We start from the raw sequence: 18792 nt of genomic DNA, 5'->3' as shown, positions 1-18792 counted from the left end.
TTTCCCTCTCCCTGATGAATTAAAAAAATAGTAATAAATAAAATTAAAATAAGTAATTCTTAAAAATAATAATAAAGAAAACAAATAATTCTTTTAAATAACAAAGCTAATTATGGCTTTCTGGGAAGAACTAGAAAAACAAACCAAAGATGGGACCAGCATGTGGCGTGGTGGTTAAGGTGCTGGACACTCCCACATGACCAACCATGGTTTGAGTCCCGGACTTGGTGGCTTGCTTTCTCACTTTTCCTGTATCTCTCTTTGGTCAAATTAAAATAAATGAATAAACAAATAAATAAAATAAAATAATTTAAAAAAAAGAAAAACAAATCAAAGAAACTAAATTGTCTAGTATTTAAAAAAAATGGCTTTAATAATTTTACCTACCCTACTAGTTGCTAGCAAGAGCTTCTCCAAATATCTCAACCACTCGAAAAGAAACTCTGCTTTCTGAACTTCACCTAGTTGATTGTATGCTTCTTCATTCAGCAATAAGCTATGAGCTAATTCCATTCCTTGCAGTCAGTTTTCCTAACTGGTCACAATTCTTCTCATTAAACTTCAGTCCATATGCCTAAGAACAAAAATCTGCAACAGAGAAAAATGACATTTTAAAAGGAGAATAAAAAGGAAGGCAAACGTTGGCTTCAAAATTTTCCACAGAAAGTAAAATCATATGAAATATACACATCTTTTACAAATGCTCTATTGCAACTATGGGAAAATCTCAGTAAGTTCTAGTTAAACTGACACAAGTTAAATCCACCTTTATATATATATGTATACATATACATATATATAATGGCCATGCCTCAGATTCTTTTTCTCCATTCTCTTCTCAGGATCTTGGGCATGCCACAGATGCGCCCAGCATGAGTTTTAAGCTGCTGGGTCCAGGACTTGAACCACAGTCAACTATGTGGGAGTCCAGCAACATATCCATTATACTATCTGCTTGTCCTCCAATCCACTTTTGTCTTCTGTATTCCTTTTTCAGAGAAGCCAACAAAATAGAAAGGGATTAATAGCATTCCTAAGTAAAATCTTGCAAAATCAGAGACATTCCACTAATAATCTGTACATTTTTAAAAAGATTGATTTAATTCCATTTGTTATTATAATTATTTTTTAAATCTGACCAAAGAGGGACACAGAGAGAGAAAGGGAAAGCAAGAAAGCAAGCTGCTAGGTCTGGGACTTGAATCACAGTGAGCAATTTGGGAATCCAGAGCCTTTAACCACCATGCCATCTGTTGGCCCAAATAACCTGTAAATTTTAAGGTTAGATTACCTTAAAATTAGATTAGTGTTAGGTTTAGTGTTAGTGGAATTATTGTTAGGTTTTCAGTTTTTGTTTCTAGTTTTGCTGTAGGGCATGTACCCCAGCTAGAGGGTGCGAGCTGGGGGAAGAGATGTATGTGAGAAGAGTGGGGAGGCTGGGGAAACATGTCCAAGCTGCAATACCTTCTCTTCCATTCTCCTTGAGATTTGGGGCATGCATGTACATGTGCCTGGTGGCTGCTGACCCAAACCACATAGTCAGCCATGTGGGATCCAGTCATCTTAACCACTACACCACCAGCTGGTCCTAGGTTTTCCATTTTGTTTACAGCATAAAAACCCTTTTACTAAAATGGGTCACAGAGATGTTGGTAGGTGGCATGGCAGTTTAGGTGCTGGACTCCCACATGGCCAACCATGGTTCAAGTCTTAGGTCTGGTGGCTTGCTTTCTCACTTTCCCCTCTATGTTTCTCTCTGGTGAGCGCACATGCCCTACAGGAAATTAAAAGATAATAATAACCAATAACATTTAGTAATTCTTTAAAAAATAAAATGGGTCGCAGGTCTGTAACAACGAGAGACCAAATATCTAGATCACTTACTGAAATTCTATAGTAAAGTTTGCCATCTCTCTGGGCCTTTGCCTGTCATTTACCTGGAGATTCAAATGCAGAAGGATTCATGGCCATTAACATCTCCCCCAGCTTACTAAAGACGCTTGTAGTTTTACATTAAGAGTTCCTTTCTTTCTTTTTTAAGATAAATTTTTGCTATAGGGAATGTGTACTCACCAGAGAGACAGAGAGAGACAAGAAAGATAGAAAGTGAGAAATCACTCCCCAAGGGGGATGGACACACCACAATCCCTGCTCCTTCATTCTCCTCTCATGATGTTGGGCACGCACACACACATGTCCAGTGTGAGTTTTAAGCTGCTGGGTCTGGGACTTGAACCACAGTCGACTATATGGGAGTCTGGTGACGTAACCATTATGCCATCTGCTGGTCCCTAGGTTAAAAGATTTTTGTTTTGTTTTGTTTTAAGAATTATTTATTTACTTAATTCCACTTGTTCTTCTTCTTCTTTTTTTTTTAATCGAACCAGACAGAGTCAGAGACAGAGAAAGGGAAAGCAAGAAAGTAAGCCACCAGGTCTGGGACTTGAACCATGGTTCGCCATGTGGGAATCCAGTGCCTTCAACCATCATGCCAACTGTTGGTCCCTCTAGGTTAAGAATTTTAAAAGAACTAGTGTCTCAACTAGTAGCTAGTCTCATTACCTGTGTGAGACTTGTGAAATCAAACTTTTTTTTTAAGGCACTTAAATGGAAGCTGTCCAGGAAACATGACAACAAGTATTATTTCTACTCTGACCCAGACCCAGTGCACCCTTAATTTTTGTTTTAGCAAATAGTCAACAGAAGATACAGGAGTGTTTTATATATCAGCATCTTCTGGTATACCTTAGTGTCTTTCCAGAACATAAATAACATATAAACATGTGTATACATATACAGACACACACAAATATACATAAATTTGTAAGGTGGCACTCTGATTATGGAAAAGAATTTATTTTTAAGGAGGTCCATGCTCAAGTATTTAACAATAAAGCAACAACTTTACTATGACTGACTTTTAAATATGGCAAAAGGTTAACAGCTAAATATAAATAATAAGTATCGTTGGGCACATGTGTGTGTGTGTGCCCAAGATCCCAAGAAAATGGAGGAGAAGGGATTGCAGCGTGGCCATCCCCTCTGGAGGAGATTTCTCACTTTCTGTCTCTCCATCTCTCTCTGTCTTTCTGGCGAGCACACATGCCCTATAGCAAAAACCTCTCTTAAAAAAAAAAAAAAAGAGAGAGGAAAAAAAAGTATGTGAGTAAATCAGTTTACTATTCTTCTTCTTTTTTTCTTTCTTTCTTTCTTTCTTTTTTTTTTTTTTTTTTGCAGTGTTTTAAAAAAGATCACAACAGGGCCAGCTGGTGGCATGGTGGTTAAGGTGACTAGATCGCACATGGCTGGCTGTGTAATTAGGAAGTAAAAATAAATAAGAACATGAGACCTTGGGATGTAAACTCAGGAACTTCCCACATAACCTGAGCACCACAGAGCATTATGATACTGCTGTACCACCTGTCCTGGTCAGAAATGTCACTTCCTTCTCCATTTCCTTAGTTTTTTGTTTGTTTGTTTTCTGCCATAAGGCACATATGCTTGCTAGAGAGACAGTGAGAATGACAGTGAGCTATCACCCTCTAGGGGGATGGCCACACAGTAATCCACAGAAACCTCTTTTCCTCCATTCTCCTCTTGGGATTTTGGGCAAGCATGCACATACACCAGGAATGATTTTCGAGCTGCCAGGTCTGGGACTTGAACAGCAGGTGGCTATGTGGAAGCCCAATGCTTTAACCACCACACCACCTGCTGGCCCAAAATGTTGCTTCTAAGAAACAAAGAACAATAAAAACATGGCTGATAAGATACTCATAGAGGCATGTTTAAAAAGTCCCTCATTTTGGGGCCGGCAAGTGGTGGTGGTTAAAGGCGCTGGACTCCCACATGGGCAACCATGGTTCAAGTCTCAGACCTGGTGGCTTGCTTTCTCACTTCCTCTCTCTCTGTCTCTCTGATCAAACTGAAAAATAATAATGATAATAATAATAAATAAAGTTAAATAAAATAATTCTTAAAAAAAGTTCCTCATTTCTTAAATTATCAAAGTGAAGCTGCCAAATTATTCACAGTTAAGAATAAAGCTAATAAATGCTACAGAAATAATTTCTAGGGGAGACATCTAAGGATTCAGAAGGTGAAAAGCAAGTTTGCCCTCAGTAGCTATGAGTGTTTCAGGAAAAAAGTAACCTCAGTCTCACAGAGAAAACTTCTTGTAGTCACAAGAGCAAATCAAAATCCTATCTTAAGATCAAATTACCCTTTCTAGAGGTCATTAGGACTGCTGAAGAGACATTTTTCCCATTAGGCAACAGCAATATTGTGGTGTAAAATGATCTATCAAGAAGCCAAATAGCTAACACAATGTGATAATAAATAATTCAGGAAAAAGCTCAAGATCATAAGCAGAGCATAAAGTTATCTCCAATGCCTTCAGTACATTCCTTATATAAATTACTCCTAAAGGAAGTCGACACTTCATATTGGTAACGCTACATACATCTAAAACTCCAAATGCACCTGAAATCTTCACAAATGCGCTATCAATGTGATAAGCAAACACATTTCATAACAGATTCTCCTGCTCGTACCTAGAGTCTCACTTTGGGAAAATGGAAATAAATACAGTAAGAAGTATTTGTGGCATGCTTTAATATAACCATACCACCACTGTGGAATGCTTACTTTTCTTATTTTTGTCTTATTTTTCACTCTCAGGTTTCTGCTGCAATTATAAAGTGATTTATATCTACAGTTAGTTGCTACTTTAGAAAAAATTCATAAAACAGTTGCTACTCCAAGTATTAGGTTGTTGGAAAAGTCATCATGCACTTTTGCATAGAAAAATACATCATGACTTTTCCAACGACCCAATATGCCAGCCATTTTAAAAAAATATTCATTCCTGGGGCCAGTGGGTGGCGTGGTAGTTGAGGGCACTAGATGCCCCACATGGCCAACTGTGATTTGAGTCCTGGACCTGGTGGCTTGCTTTCTCATTTTCCCTCTCTCTCTCTCTGGTCAAATTAAAAAATAATAACAAAAAGAATAAATAATTCTTTTTTAAAAATTCATTCACTCTATATCATTACAGCATACAAAATGAATTTTCCCATCTAGAAAACACTGAATATTGGCCCAATCAAAGATATTACCATACCTATTATCTTCAACAAATAATTCTCCATTTTGTGTTTCTTACCTGTTTTACTTCTTTATGCCAGGCATCTTAACAACGGTTAACATTAACTGACCACTTATATAGCCTAGGCACTACACTAAGTGCTCTACAAGCAAGACTGTCCATTAGGTAGCTATTTCTATCAGCTCTATTTCACAGATAAGGAAATTAAAGGGAGGAGTCACTGACTAAGTAGCTTTCCTAAGGTCACAGAACCTGGCTCTACATTTAAACAATCTTGCTCTTGTACATGTACTTCAAGCAGTATATAGTATGCTGCCACTCTTTCAACCAAGTTCCTCAAGTCTGATAGAAGACAGACATTCTGAAGAAGCCTAAATTTGTAGATAATTTGTGGATAATATGAAACTACAGATTACTACACTGTTTCCCAAACACAGAACACAAGATTCCTTACTTTATTAAGTTTATAAATCTCGGATTAATATAAAGTCAGAGATTTTTAGCTACAAGATTCCTCAGGGTAAATTATTTAATAAGGTTAATGTATATTATGAATCTCCATGAATATAATATAGCATATGGCATTAATTTAAATGCTGTCTCAGCACAATATTAACTTCCAGACCTAAATAAGTTGCTCCAAGGAGAAATACTAACAAAAACCTGTTGTGATCACTTAGCCATTTAAAAAGGTACACAAAAACAATAAAACATAACTTTATAGCCAAACATTATATGTACTTACTCTAAAGCCAATAGAACTGAGTTATAAAGGCCCTTGGTTGCTTTTTAGACTATATGTTTCTCTTGGGCACTATTTACTTTTTAAATAATAACTGCCCACATTTTATGTATGATAGATATCCCTAGTTAGTTGAAATTTTCATCCCTGAGGTTGTGCATTTTAAGAAAAGCAGGCACCACTGGGGCCAGCAGATGGTTAATGGTTATGTTGCTGGACTACCATGTAGTCGACTGTGATTGAGTCCTGGGCCTGGAGGCTTAAAACTCACACAGGGTGCGTGTGCATGTGTGCCCAAGATCCTGGGAGAAGGGATTGCAGTGTGGCCATCCCCCACTGGGGGGTGATTTCTTGCTTTCAGTCTCTCTGGTGAGCACACGTGCCCTATAGCAAAACCAAAACAAAATGAAACAAAAAACTCTATTTAAAAGAAAAAGAAAGAAAAGCAGGCATCACAAACTAGACTTACAGTACTAAATATATCTCCCCAAATCATACTTTTTAAACTGGGATAACCCTGGCAGTGTGACAATAGAATAAACATGAAGAATAAAAAAGGATTTCAAAAAGTTCATGGAGAAAATAAAAGTATGATTATTTTAGATGCAAAAAATTTTGAAATCCAGGACCAGCAGATGGTACAGTGCTTTTGTCACTGGGCTCCCACATGGCCTACAGGTTAGAGTCTTGGACCCAGAGGCTTGAAACTCATGCTGGGTGCATACCAAAGATTTGGGTATGCTGTGTGCACAACCAAGATTTCCAGAGGAGAATGGAGGAGAGGGGACTGAGGTGTGGCTACAACCCCTGGGGGCGATTTCTCACTTTCTGTCTCTCTTATCTCTCTCTGCATCCCTTTGGCACCAGGTAGTTGAAAGAAGGTATCAGAAATAGTTCAAGATGCTCTCTAGAGTCACTGGATCTTTTATGAACATTCGCCATGTTCAAATACATTCCCCCATTACCTCCCATCAGTCACATTTACTAGTTATGACTCACTGTGTACCTTATGAAGTCCTGCTATCTCATTTCAGAATTTAGCCAATCACTGCTACAGACAATGATGTACTCTCTCTCCCCATTTGTGCTTTTAAAATTATCCTAAAATCTGTAAGATATCCATGTACAATATTCAGAGTGATTTAAATATCATGACCCTGGAAGACTATCGACCCTGGCCAATATAAACTCTTTTACTTTATGTATTATACACTTCAGCATTTTTCTTAGGATGACAGTATAAATGTTGACTATTATTGAAAAAGGAACTAAAGGTGGACCAATTTTTCAGAGTTTTCTAAAGTAACTTTAAAACCATCTTCACGAGCAATTAATAACTGTATTATCAACAAGGGTAAATTTTCCATTTGAAAATGAGCTAGTATCAAATTTATGCAGGTAAGACAGAAGAAGTACAATTTTTAACAATTATACAGGCTGCTGATTATGCCAGTCCTGATAAAAAATGCTAACATAATTATCTCTACCAAGGTCTTACAGACCTGTTCTAGGAGAGATAGAAACATGTTAAAATTTACTAGTCGGGGACCAGCAGATGGAGTAATGATTATGTAAGCTGGACTGCCACATGACTGAGTGCGGTTTGAGTCCCAAATCCAGTAGCTTCAAATTCAAGCCACGCCTGTGTGCGTGCGTGCCCAAAATCCCAAGAGGAAAATGGAGGAGACTGAGGCATGGCTGTACCACCTAGGGGGTGATTTTTCTACTTTGTATCTATCTCTGTATCTCTAGCGAGCAAAAATCTCTCTAAAAAAAAATTACTGGGGGATAAAAATTTCCAAATCGACCAGCGGTTGGGGTAATGGCTATGTCACTGGACTCCCATGTAGTTGACCATGGTTCGAGTCCCAGACCTGGTGGCTTAACCTCACACCAGGTACGTGTATATGTGTGCCCAAGATCCCAAGAGGGAAAATGGAGAAGAAGGGATTGTGATGTGGCCATCCCCCCCAGGGGGAGATTTTTCACTTTCTGTCTCTCTGTCTCTCTCTGTTTTTCTGGCGAGCACATGTGACCTGCAGCAAAAAACTCTCAAAAAAAAAAAAATCCAAATCTTGGGCTGGCAGGAGGTGTGGTGATTAAGGGTGCTGGACTCCCACATGGCCAACCGTGGTTCAAGTCCTGGACCTGGTGGCTTGCTTTCTCATTTTCCTCCTCTTTCTGTGTTTCTCTATTTCTCGCTCTCACTCTGTCCCTCTCTGGTCAAATTAAAATAAATAAATAAAGTTAAATTTTTAAAAATGATAATTCTTTTAAAAAAATTCCTAATCTTTTTGGCTACATTTTAGTTTTTCCATTTTATCACTTAAAAGAGAGAAATGAAGAAAATCACAAATAATCAGAGAGAGCAACTGACACAGACAAGCTAGGTTTATTGGATTGGTTTGTTAGTTTTTTTCCTCCCAGAGCACAAAAAGAATAATTTATAAAATTAAACTAATTAAAATTCACATAAAAAGAATAATTTGCAAAATTAAAACTAATTAGAACTAATTCCAGAATGTATCAAGTACCTGAAGTTTATTTTTCTTAAAGGCTTACTTACTTTATTCATTTTATTTATTTGAATTTGACCACAGAGGAAGAGAGAGAGAGTGAGTGCACACAGGCGAGAGAAAGTGAGAAAGCAAGCTACCGGGTCTGAGACTCGAACCACAGTTGGCCATGTGGGAGTCCAGCACCTTTAACCACCACACCACCTGCTGGCCCCAAGTACCTGGAGTTTTGAGGTATGTCTCATACCTAAACAGCAATTACTTTTCTTTTACTCTTCTCCAAAAGGGATCACAACAGATTCAACTCAGCTTCCAATGTTTAGTTTGTTTTGTTCAGAAAGCATAAAACAAACAAACGAAAGTAAACTAAAACAATTCACAAAAAATTTCCACACTTCTAGAAACATATATAAATATTAAAATCTAAACCTTTCCAAAAGATACAGAAACTAGCTTTAATTTAGAAAAAGCTAGAACAGGACCAGCAGATGGCATAATGGCTATGTCGCTGGACTCCCATGTAGTCGACAAAGGTTCAAGTCCCGGACTCGGTGGCTTAAACTCATGTCGGGCGCGTGTGCATGCATGCCCAAGATCCCGAGAGGAGAATGGAGAAGGGACTGAGGCATGGCCATCCTCCCCAGGGGTGAATTCTTGCTTCCTGTCTCTCTGTCTCTCTTTGTCTTTATGGTGAGCGCATGTACGCTCTAACAAAAAACTCTCGAAAGAAAGAAAGAAAGAAAGAAAGAAAGAAAGAAAGAAAGAAAGGTCATTCTATTCTGACCTCAGACTTCCAACTATGATCCAGGCTTTGAAAAATTACAGATTATAAAATAGAAACTCACAAGTTACACACAGAGAAGATTAAGTAATGCTTAAGGATCTTGCCTAAGGAAGGTTGCCCCAGGTACAGAAAAAATGAAGTCCTTTTGTAATTATACTACATGTATCTCTAGACAGGTTTGCTGACACAACTGACCATTATATTTTACTAGTTTTAGTATAAAATGGCTACTAAAGCAAGCTATTTATCATTTTAGAGTCCTTTAATACATCTATACCTAGAAGACTTTTTTTTTTTTGGAGAGGTTTTTCACTATAGGGCGCGTGCGCTCGCCAGACAGACAGAGAGAGACAGAGAGACAGAAAGCAAGAAATCCCCCCCCCAGGGGGGATGGTCACGCCGCAATCCCTTCTCCTCCATTCTCCTCTCGGGATCTTGGGCATGCACGCACACGCACCCGGCGTGAGTTTTAAGCCACCGGGTTCGGGATGTGAACAGCGGTCGACTATGTGGGAGTCCAACGACATAGCCATTATGCTAACTGCTGGTTCCCACCTAGAGGACTTTTAAATCTAGTATTTATTTCACCTTTGAATCTGAAATATCTTGCTTCATTCTTTCCAAAATAAACTGTTTTAAATTTTGGCTAAAAATATTGCTTGCTTCACTTTGGAAAATCTGTGACAGTGAAAGTCAAGCACATGACATTATTTTGTATTAACTTTATCTCCTCTGAAATGAGAGATGGGGAGGAGGGGATCCCCAAGAGTCTTCAAACTATAATCCACCCTCAGCCTCAGGCAGCCAGATCATGGGTACATGTGTCTAGCATACTCAGGGAGACCTCAGGGCACAAACCCAGAACCTTCACACAGGGCCCTATCATCTGAGGGTGTCACACCCTTATGGTTGGACTGTTTTGTATGAACTAAGTCTTTCTAAATCTCTATAGCAACCCAAAATACACAGTAATTGTCATTAGTTAATCATTTAAAATGTTAACTATACAATACTGATTTAAGCTCACTAAAAAACTATTTGATCTAGCTGAACGGTTACATATATGTTAAGTCTAAATATGGTGAACGCAAAAACTTTTATAGTCAATACAGAAATGTCAGAAAAGCTAGTAAATGAATATGAATAGTGGGAGTACAACTGGTTTAACTCTTAGGAAAACACTATAATGTATCAAAAGTCATAAAAATATCAAAACCATCTGACAAAAACATCCAGCTTTTAAAAATTTGTAACAAAAGAGAAAAAGAAAATACCAGGGTCAGTGGTGGTGCAGTGGTAATACATCAGGATCCATGTGAGCAAGATTCTAGGTGTGCGTCCTGAGTCCTCCCTGAGCATGTCAGGAATCTGTGCCATGATCCAGCTGGTTGAGATTGTGAATAGTGACATAAAGACTTTACCTCTCTCTCTCTCAGAAGAAATAAATGACTGACATATTCAAAGAATATTAAACTTTCAAAATTGTAATTATGAAAACTACAAGTACAGAAGTTTTAGAGAAACACACCCATAAATAAAACAAAACTTACCAGAGGTTTTGTAGAGCAATAATACTCAAAAGAATGAGCATAAGTGTTCTTGGGACCAGCAGTTGTCGTAACAGCTATGTTGTTAGACACCCAAAAGGTCGACTGCTGTTCAAGTCCTGGATCCAGTGGCTTAAAGTCATGATGGGCATATGTGCATGTGTGCCCAAGATTCCTAGAGAAGAGACTGCAGCATAGCTATCCCCCTCCTGGGAGGGGGGGGTGATTTCTTGCTTTCTGTCTCTCTGCCTCTCTGTCTTTCTGGCAAACGCATGTGCCCTATGGCAAAAAACCTCCAAAAAAGAAAAAGAATGAGCACAACTGTAACTGTTCTTAAAGGGAGTGGGAGTACGGGAAGGAATCCAAGTCTAAATACTTTTGGGAAATGTTACTGGGGCAGTTTTCTTTGCGAATTTCTCCATACAAATAAGTTATGGGTATTGTGTGCTTCCAGGAGAGGGTACGCAGGTACAGCGTTTGATGTTTTTCAAAGGCTTTTATTGATCATTTAAAATGTTAACTATACAATACTGATTTAAGCTCGCTCCCATCCCCAACCTTTTCTTTTTATCCTTGCCTGGAATCCTGGAAATTGGTGTTCTTTAGAATACAATCTTTAGAAGCCAGAAGGTGGCATGGTGATTAAGAGCACTGGACTCCCACATGGCCGACTGTGGCTCAAGTCCTGGACCTGGAGGCCTGCTTTCTCACTTTCTCTCTCTCTCTCACTCACTCACTCTGTCCCTTTCTGGTCAAATTTAAATAAAAAGGGACCAGCAGTTAGCGTAATGGCTATGTCGCTGGACTCCCACGTAGTTGACTGCGTTTCGAGTCCCGGACTGGTTGGCTTAAACTCACATCGGGCGCGTGTGCCTGCATGCCCAAGATCCCGAGAGGAGAATGGAGGAGAAGGGACTGCGGCATGGCCATCCCCCCTGGGGGGTGATTTCCTGCTTTCTGTCTCTCTGTCTCTCTCTGTCTGTCTGGCGAGTGCACACACCCTATAGCAAAAAACCTCTCCAAAAAAAAATTTTTAAATAAATAAAGAAAGAAAGATAAATAATTCTTTAAAAAAAAAAGAATACAATCTTTGATATATTAATCATTAAAGATCACTATAGGTTAAAAAAAATCAAGTTAATTTTCGTTCATAATAGGGTTTTTTAAATTAGAAGTGGAAAGATATATAACAAGTCAATGCCATACTTCTACATAAAAGAGGCCATGTTTGATTAATATTTTGGATCAAATCACCTAACATTTATAATTCTAAATAAAAACAAAATCTTTTATTTAGCTACTCCTAATGTGGTAGCTTTGAATGTGAACAAAAAATGACAGTTTTAATTAACTTATTATATTCAAGATTTAGCAGTTCACATAAAAATTTGTGTTAGTCATAATTTTAAGTTTCACATATACATTTACAACCTAAAAATGGTTTGTTATACTTTAAATTTGCCTTTTGAAATTCCAAATATAAATTCCCACACTATTAAATGAATCCATGTTTCCTAAATTATATACAAATGCCAAACTTATAACAAGCAGGCACAGACTAACATTTTATTTTAACATATTGAAAATACATCCAATATACTAAGATTTCAAGGATATTTCCTGCATACCTGGTGGGAATAGCAAGAATGCTGCTTCTCATTACTGCACAAATACAAGACAACAGAAACCTACTGAGGGCTCCAAGAACTCACAGTGAGCACATCCTACAGCATGGAAAAGGGTGGGACAGGAAAGAAACAGGAGCAACAAGGACAAGGAATTTATAAAAAGTTGAGGTGAGAAATGGCCAGAGTTTGGGGTGGAATTTACTTTGCCTTCTTCTTCTGTTTTTCCAAAGTACAGGCCATTACTGGTAGGAATGAGAAAAATGGCAGAAGCTGGATTCAACAAAAGAGTGATTGCCAATAGGAACCCCAAGTGGAGTATAGAGGTTTCTGGCAATTCTTCTGATTACAAAAGAGAAAACTCCTAAAGTATAAAAGAAAGTGTTGGGGTGGAGATATGGGGAGGAGACAGAGCAATAGGAACCAACACTAATAAGGCAGTGATAGCAAAAGGAATGAAAATGTTGTGAGGAGCTACGTACTAAAACTATTTAATTCATTACCTCATTTAATCCTTATAACACTGAAATTGAGACAATAGTCTCATTTTAGAGGTGGAGATGAGTTTAAAAATGTGTCCAAAGCTAAAAGGTAATGCCTATTTTGTCCTTTTTGAGGGGGGGAGGGGGGAGAGGTTTTTGCTATAGGGTGCATGTGCTTGCCAGAAAGGGACAGAGAGACAGAAAGCAAGAAATCACCCTCCAGGGGGGATGGCCATGCCGCAATCCCTTCTCCTCCATTCTCCTCTCAGGATCTTGGGCATGCACGCACACACGCCCGGCTGAGTTTAAGCCACCGGGTCCAGGACTTGAACTGTGGTCAACTACATGGGAGTCCAGCAACATAGCTATTATGCCATCTGGTGGTCCCCATCTGCCCAATTTTAATGCGCAAGTTCCTTCAACTACTTCACACATTTTTTTTGGACTATTTTGATTGCTGCTATTACTGACAGCTACTGCCATAGCTGCTGAAACATCTAATCCTTTTAATTTTGTTTTTCTTACTTCACTCTCTTCTTATGTCTCCTGTATTTTGGGCATTTTGTTAGTGTTAGGTCTTCTAGAGACATCAGGTTCCAGAGAGCCCTTTCCACCTGGACAGCAAATCAATAAGTAATAAAAGCATTAGTTTAGTGTTTGGCTATTCCTAACAATCTTTATCACTCTTCACTCCACAAACCAATTCTCCTATCTTCCCCTGGGAAGGGAGATTTCATTCAGAACCATTTAGGAATGCCAGAGGCAGATCTGAAGATAAAAGTTTTATTCTTCTGTGTCACCTACTACTCTCAGCTGAAAGTCACTATCTAGCGATCTCACTACTTGGTACCTAGTTGAGAATCCAGAAACAGGACAATTTTTAAAAAGTACACACAGCAATTGTTTTAGAGCTCATAAATTAGATATGACTACTAACATGGCTATTTAGATTCTAGACAGAGTGGCACAGGACATTACATTAAAAGTTAAGGAGTGGAAAAAGGAGATGGCCTAATGGTTACATCGCTAGACTCATGGCTAACCATGGTTCAAGTCCCATACCCGGTGACTTAAAATTCATGCCAGGTGTGTGTGCATGTGAGCCCAAAATCCTGAGAGAGGATGGAGAAGAGATTGAGGCATGGCCATGCTCCCTATGGGATGATTTCTCGCTTTCTGTTTCTCTCTCTCTGTCTCTCTAGTGAGCAAATGCACCCTACAGCAAAAATCTCTCAAAAAAAAAAAAAAAAAAAGAGTTGGGGTCAGTGGGTGGCATGGTTGTTTAAGGGCACTGGGCTATCACATGGCTAACCAGAGTTCGAGTCCTGGACCTGGTGGCTTGCTTTCTCACTTTCTCTCTCTTTCTCTCTCTCTGGTCAAATTTTTTAAAAATAAATAAAGATAAATAAAAAATAATTCTTAAAGTTAAGGAGTAAATCTACTGAGAGTAGGCAGCTAAGAGTGATGGGAAAGAAATACTGAAATACTGCTTAATTTAGGTATTTTTAAAAAGCAGAGCAATTTGGGCTATTTAATGCAGAAGCGAAGTGTGTAAGGTGCCAACTTCCCACCTCCCTCTCCCTCCCGCCCAGCACTATGGTGTTTACATGAGAGGCCAGGAACCCTTTTTCAATTTAAACAGTAACCCTATCCTTGTGTTTGTTATCTGCACAATGGCCACCTAGGACTTCCCAGTTTAGCCACTAGACTCTGCCTGCTTTCCCAGCTTTAGTTTCTCCCTTCCATCTCTGCAACTATTCGTGGCACTTATGTCTGGTTACCTTAGTCTACACTGTGGTCTGCCATTATGGCTCTTCCTCATGGGTCTCACTTTTTTAAAATTAATTCTTTTAAAAAATTTGCCAGAAGACACACACTCCCTCCCTGCAAAGAGACAGAGAAAGGGAAAGTGAGAAAGCACCCTCTGTGGGGCATAGTCACACCACAATCCCTTCTCCTCCATTTCTTCCTCCTTCCAGAATGTTGGGCATGCACACACATATGACCAGCGTGTTTTCTCAAACCACCAGATCCAGTACTTGAACCATGGAGCTGGCAGTGTTAGATCCAGCCCCCTAACCACCAGGACACCAGTTGGCCCTGATTCCCACTTCTTATTCACAACATACCTTATAGGATACATTGCCTAGAATTTCACTACAGCCTCCTGGAACCCCACCTCACAGCTTTCCTTGGTAGACACTTCTCAGACTCACAGATGTCCAGGGAGGCTCTTCACTCTGCAAGTTTGGCTCCCTGGAATAAGTCTGTTATTATTGTGCCCTTTGGCTGCCACTGTCATGGCCTATCCACATATTAACACTCAATACACCATCTATTACATCAAACCCCCAAACTGGTCAGAGGCAACAATCCTGATAAAGTAATTGCTCTATTTTTTGGGGTGGGGGGTGGGGGGAGGTTTTTGCTATAGAGCGCATGTACTCACCAGAAAGAGACAGAAAGTGAGAAATCACCCCCCCCCACCCCCAGAGAGGATGGCGATGCTGCAATCTCTTCTCCTCCATTTTCCTCTCAGGATCTCGGGCACGCACGCACATGTGCCTGGCGTGAGTTTAAGCCACTGGGTCTGGGACTTGAACTGTGGTCAACTACATGGGAGTCCAGTGAGGTAGCCATTAGGGCATCTGCTGGTCCCGTGTGGAAGTATTTTTGACTTGCACCGAAGTACAGTGATTAGAAGTGTTTTAAAAAAAGAGAGCAGATCTGGGAACCAGCAGTTAGCGTAATGGCTATGTCGCTGGACTCCCACGTAGTCGACCGCGGTTCGTGTCCCGGACCCGGTGGCTTAAAACTCACGCCGGGCACGTGTGCGTGCGTGCCCAAGATCCCGAGAGGAGAATGGAGGAGAAGGGATTGCGGCGTGGCCATCCCCTCTGGGGGGTGATTTCTCACTTTCTGTCTCTCTGTCTCTCTCTGTCTGGCAAGCGCATGCGCCCTATAGCAAAAATCTCTCCAAAAAATAAAAGAACTTAAATATTAAAAAGTTGTTTGAGGGACTATGGAGGTTAAGGCAGTTGGATACCACATGATCGACTGTGCTTTTAGAGACCTAGACCAAGCAAGCAGCTTGAAAAAAACACGTCAAGTGTGGATGCAGGCCCAAAATTCTGAGAGGAGAATGGCGAAGGGATTGCAGCCTGGCCATACTCCCAGGACAGGGGGTGGGCAATTTCTCAACCCCATCTCACTCCCATCTCTCTCCAGTGAGTGCACAGGCCCTATAGCAAACAAACAAACAAACAAACAAATATATATATACACACATACAAACATATAGACATATATACATACACATATATATGTGTGTATGTATATGTGTGTATATATATATATATAATTTGAGAAACATAAAAATCTTTTTCCTACTTTAGTCTTCCAATAGGCTCAAACTGCTGAAATTATAAACTTCTTATACTAGGTAATGTAGCAAAAAAGCCAAGCTTCTCTTCCATCAGGATCTAGAAGTATTTGTAGAAGCTACATTTACCAGATACAATAATAAAAATGCAAGATTAAGAATGAAAACTACTCTTAACCTATTTCCTCCTATATAAGACATAGTGATTGATTAGCATTTAGAATTTTAGTGCAGGAGTAAACAAATTCTTTTCAGTGATAGAACTAGAGACTAAATATATTAGTTCTGTGGGCCATACAGTCTTTATCATGACTACTTATAAACAATACATAAAGAGCCAAAAACAATACATGAGCATGGTTATGTTTCAATAAAACTTCACAAAAAAATGCCAGGAGGAGAGTGACCTACAGGCTGAAGTCTGATGCCGCTTATTCTAAAGAATTTAATACTGGAACTAGATAAGGGACTCAATAAAAAAAAAAAAATAGGGGCTAGCACAGGGTGTGGTGGTTAAGGCTCTGGACAGCTGACTACAGTTCGAGTCCCACACTCAAACAGGCAACTCGCTTGGCTTTTGCACTTTCCCTTTCTATCTCTCCAGTCAAATTAAAATAATAAAAACAATAAATAAAATAAAATAAATTCTTTTAAAAATATAGACAAGCCTTTATAATTCCTTGGGCCTCAGTTATTCCTTTCTTAAATGAGTTTTAATATCAGTTTCTCCATGTCTCCTTAAAAAGTAGTGTGCTTTTTATATAAGAGGACTATGGTCTCATTAAAGGATTGCACAAATCCTTCAATTATATTATGGGATAATTAACAAACCACATGAGATTCAATAAAGTTTTTTTTTTTTAAATGCAGATATCATTAAATTGGGTAACCAGGATTTAGAACAAAGGAATTTTAGAATTAAAAATATCCTGAATCCAACCCTATATTTTACTCATAATTAAGGTTCATAAAGATTATTATAAACTGTCTCAATCTCTTTTATTACAATAAAGCTGGATGGAAAAGAAAACAAGTGCATTGGCTACAGACAAGTGAATTCGTTTAAACTAATTCATTCATTAGTTTAAACTAATGTATTTAATTCTTCTTTTAAAATGGTAACAGAAACCTGGAAACTTCATGTTTTCTGTCACTGAAGTCAAATACAATGAAAAAAAAGGAAAAGAAAAACTATCTAAGACTCATAAATTGTTTAAGAGCTTAAAACTAGGATTCAGGCCTGGTGACTTTCAGGTCAGAAGTGTTTTCCTATTTGATAACTATCTATGTAAAATAACTGCATTCCTAGGCACAAATCCAACCTCTACTATTTTCCAGCTGTCACTACTCTTGTGTTATAGACCCTACTTGGATTATAGACCCTGCCTGCTTACTCGTTTTATTAAAGAAAGAAGTCTCCGGTATTAAAATGCAAGCAAAATCTCAACTTCAATGCTTATCTAAAATCACTTTCTCTGAGAAATACCTCCTAAAATGTTTGAAAAATGAAACAAGAAAATTCTCTCCCCATCCATTTTAATGCCCAGCTCTAATGACACTTCTGTTTTCCAGACATCCTAAATAATCTCACCAAGAGTACTTTCTCTGAAACTTCTGAACGCTGAGCTCCTTTTTCTTCTCAAACTTTTAACGTCTCCACTAAGCTATAAGTTCCTTAAGGGCTCCTAGCCTGCATACAAAACGTGCTAAGTATAGTTCAATAAATTAATGCACATAAAAACAGCGTATAATTATGACCTTTAATGAAGCTCAAGTCATTTGACTACTCTTGTCTGTCCTGACAGTTAAGAAAATCATCTTAACCTGCCAGAGGTGTACGCTATTGTGATCAGTAAATACCATAAAACGCTTTATAAAGTTTCTAAAGACTGTCTAATCACTTGAGATGACTGTGATGGCCAAGAGCAGGTTAAGAAACGTCTTCCCAAACTAAGCAAATGCTGCTTCTGCACAGGCGACCCGAGAGGAAGACTGAACACAGCCGTCCACACAGAAGGCTGACCCACCCTCTCCACGGCTCCCTTCTGGAAACTTGTCTCGAAGGCTGCCTGCAGGAAACGCACGGCCTCCGAAGGACCGCGCCGAAGCACGCTGGGGCCCTGGCTCCCGGCTGACCCCGGGAGCCGCAGGGCGGGTCTGGGGAGCGGCCCGCGGACCTGGCGGCCTCCGACCTCCAGACCTTCCTCAGAGGGGTCCGCGGCCGGGCAGAGTCCACGCCTACCTGTTGTGCTCAGGAGCGAAGGGGGGGACGCACCGCGCTGCCCACCGGCGGCCCCCGCGCCCTGGCCAGCCCCACCTCGGCGGGCTCCGGCCGCTTGGGCCACACCACCCAACCACCCAATCCGTTCTCGCACCCGGGGTCCCACCTTGCTCCGCGACCACGTCGTAACCGAGACCAGCCCGGGGATCCCGAAGCCGCTCATCTCAGTGCGGAGCCCGGGTGCCCAGGCACCCGGACACCGCCCCCTCTCCCGGGATCCCCATGTGCTCACCTTCCGGGGTCCCACACCGCTCAGCGCCCGTCTGAGTCCCGCCACGTTACCGGCTTCTCGGCGGCCCCGGGGCACACCCCAACCTCTCCGCGCG

The 18792-nt window shown here is 39.9% G+C and overlaps 1 protein-coding gene across 1 annotated transcript in view; it reads right to left on the bottom strand.

Moving 5' to 3' along the window:
- HEATR5A (HEAT repeat containing 5A) overlaps nt 1-18772 on the bottom strand; it is a 156408-nt gene extending 137636 nt beyond the window's left edge. Inside the window, exons 1-2 of the mRNA XM_006152391.3 lie at nt 18699-18772; nt 388-588 (exon numbers count right to left, since the gene is read on the bottom strand). Coding sequence (XP_006152453.1) covers nt 388-513 — 126 coding nt within the window. The 5' untranslated portion in view covers nt 514-588; nt 18699-18772. The remainder of the gene's footprint in view (nt 1-387; nt 589-18698) is intronic.
- Nucleotides 18773-18792: the final 20 nt, after the last annotated feature.

Source organism: Tupaia chinensis, unplaced genomic scaffold (genome assembly GCF_000334495.1).
Source record: "Tupaia chinensis unplaced genomic scaffold, TupChi_1.0 Scaffold000350_1, whole genome shotgun sequence".
NCBI classification, from domain to species: domain Eukaryota; kingdom Metazoa; phylum Chordata; class Mammalia; order Scandentia; family Tupaiidae; genus Tupaia; species Tupaia belangeri.
This window is presented reverse-complemented; position numbering and strand designations above follow the sequence as displayed.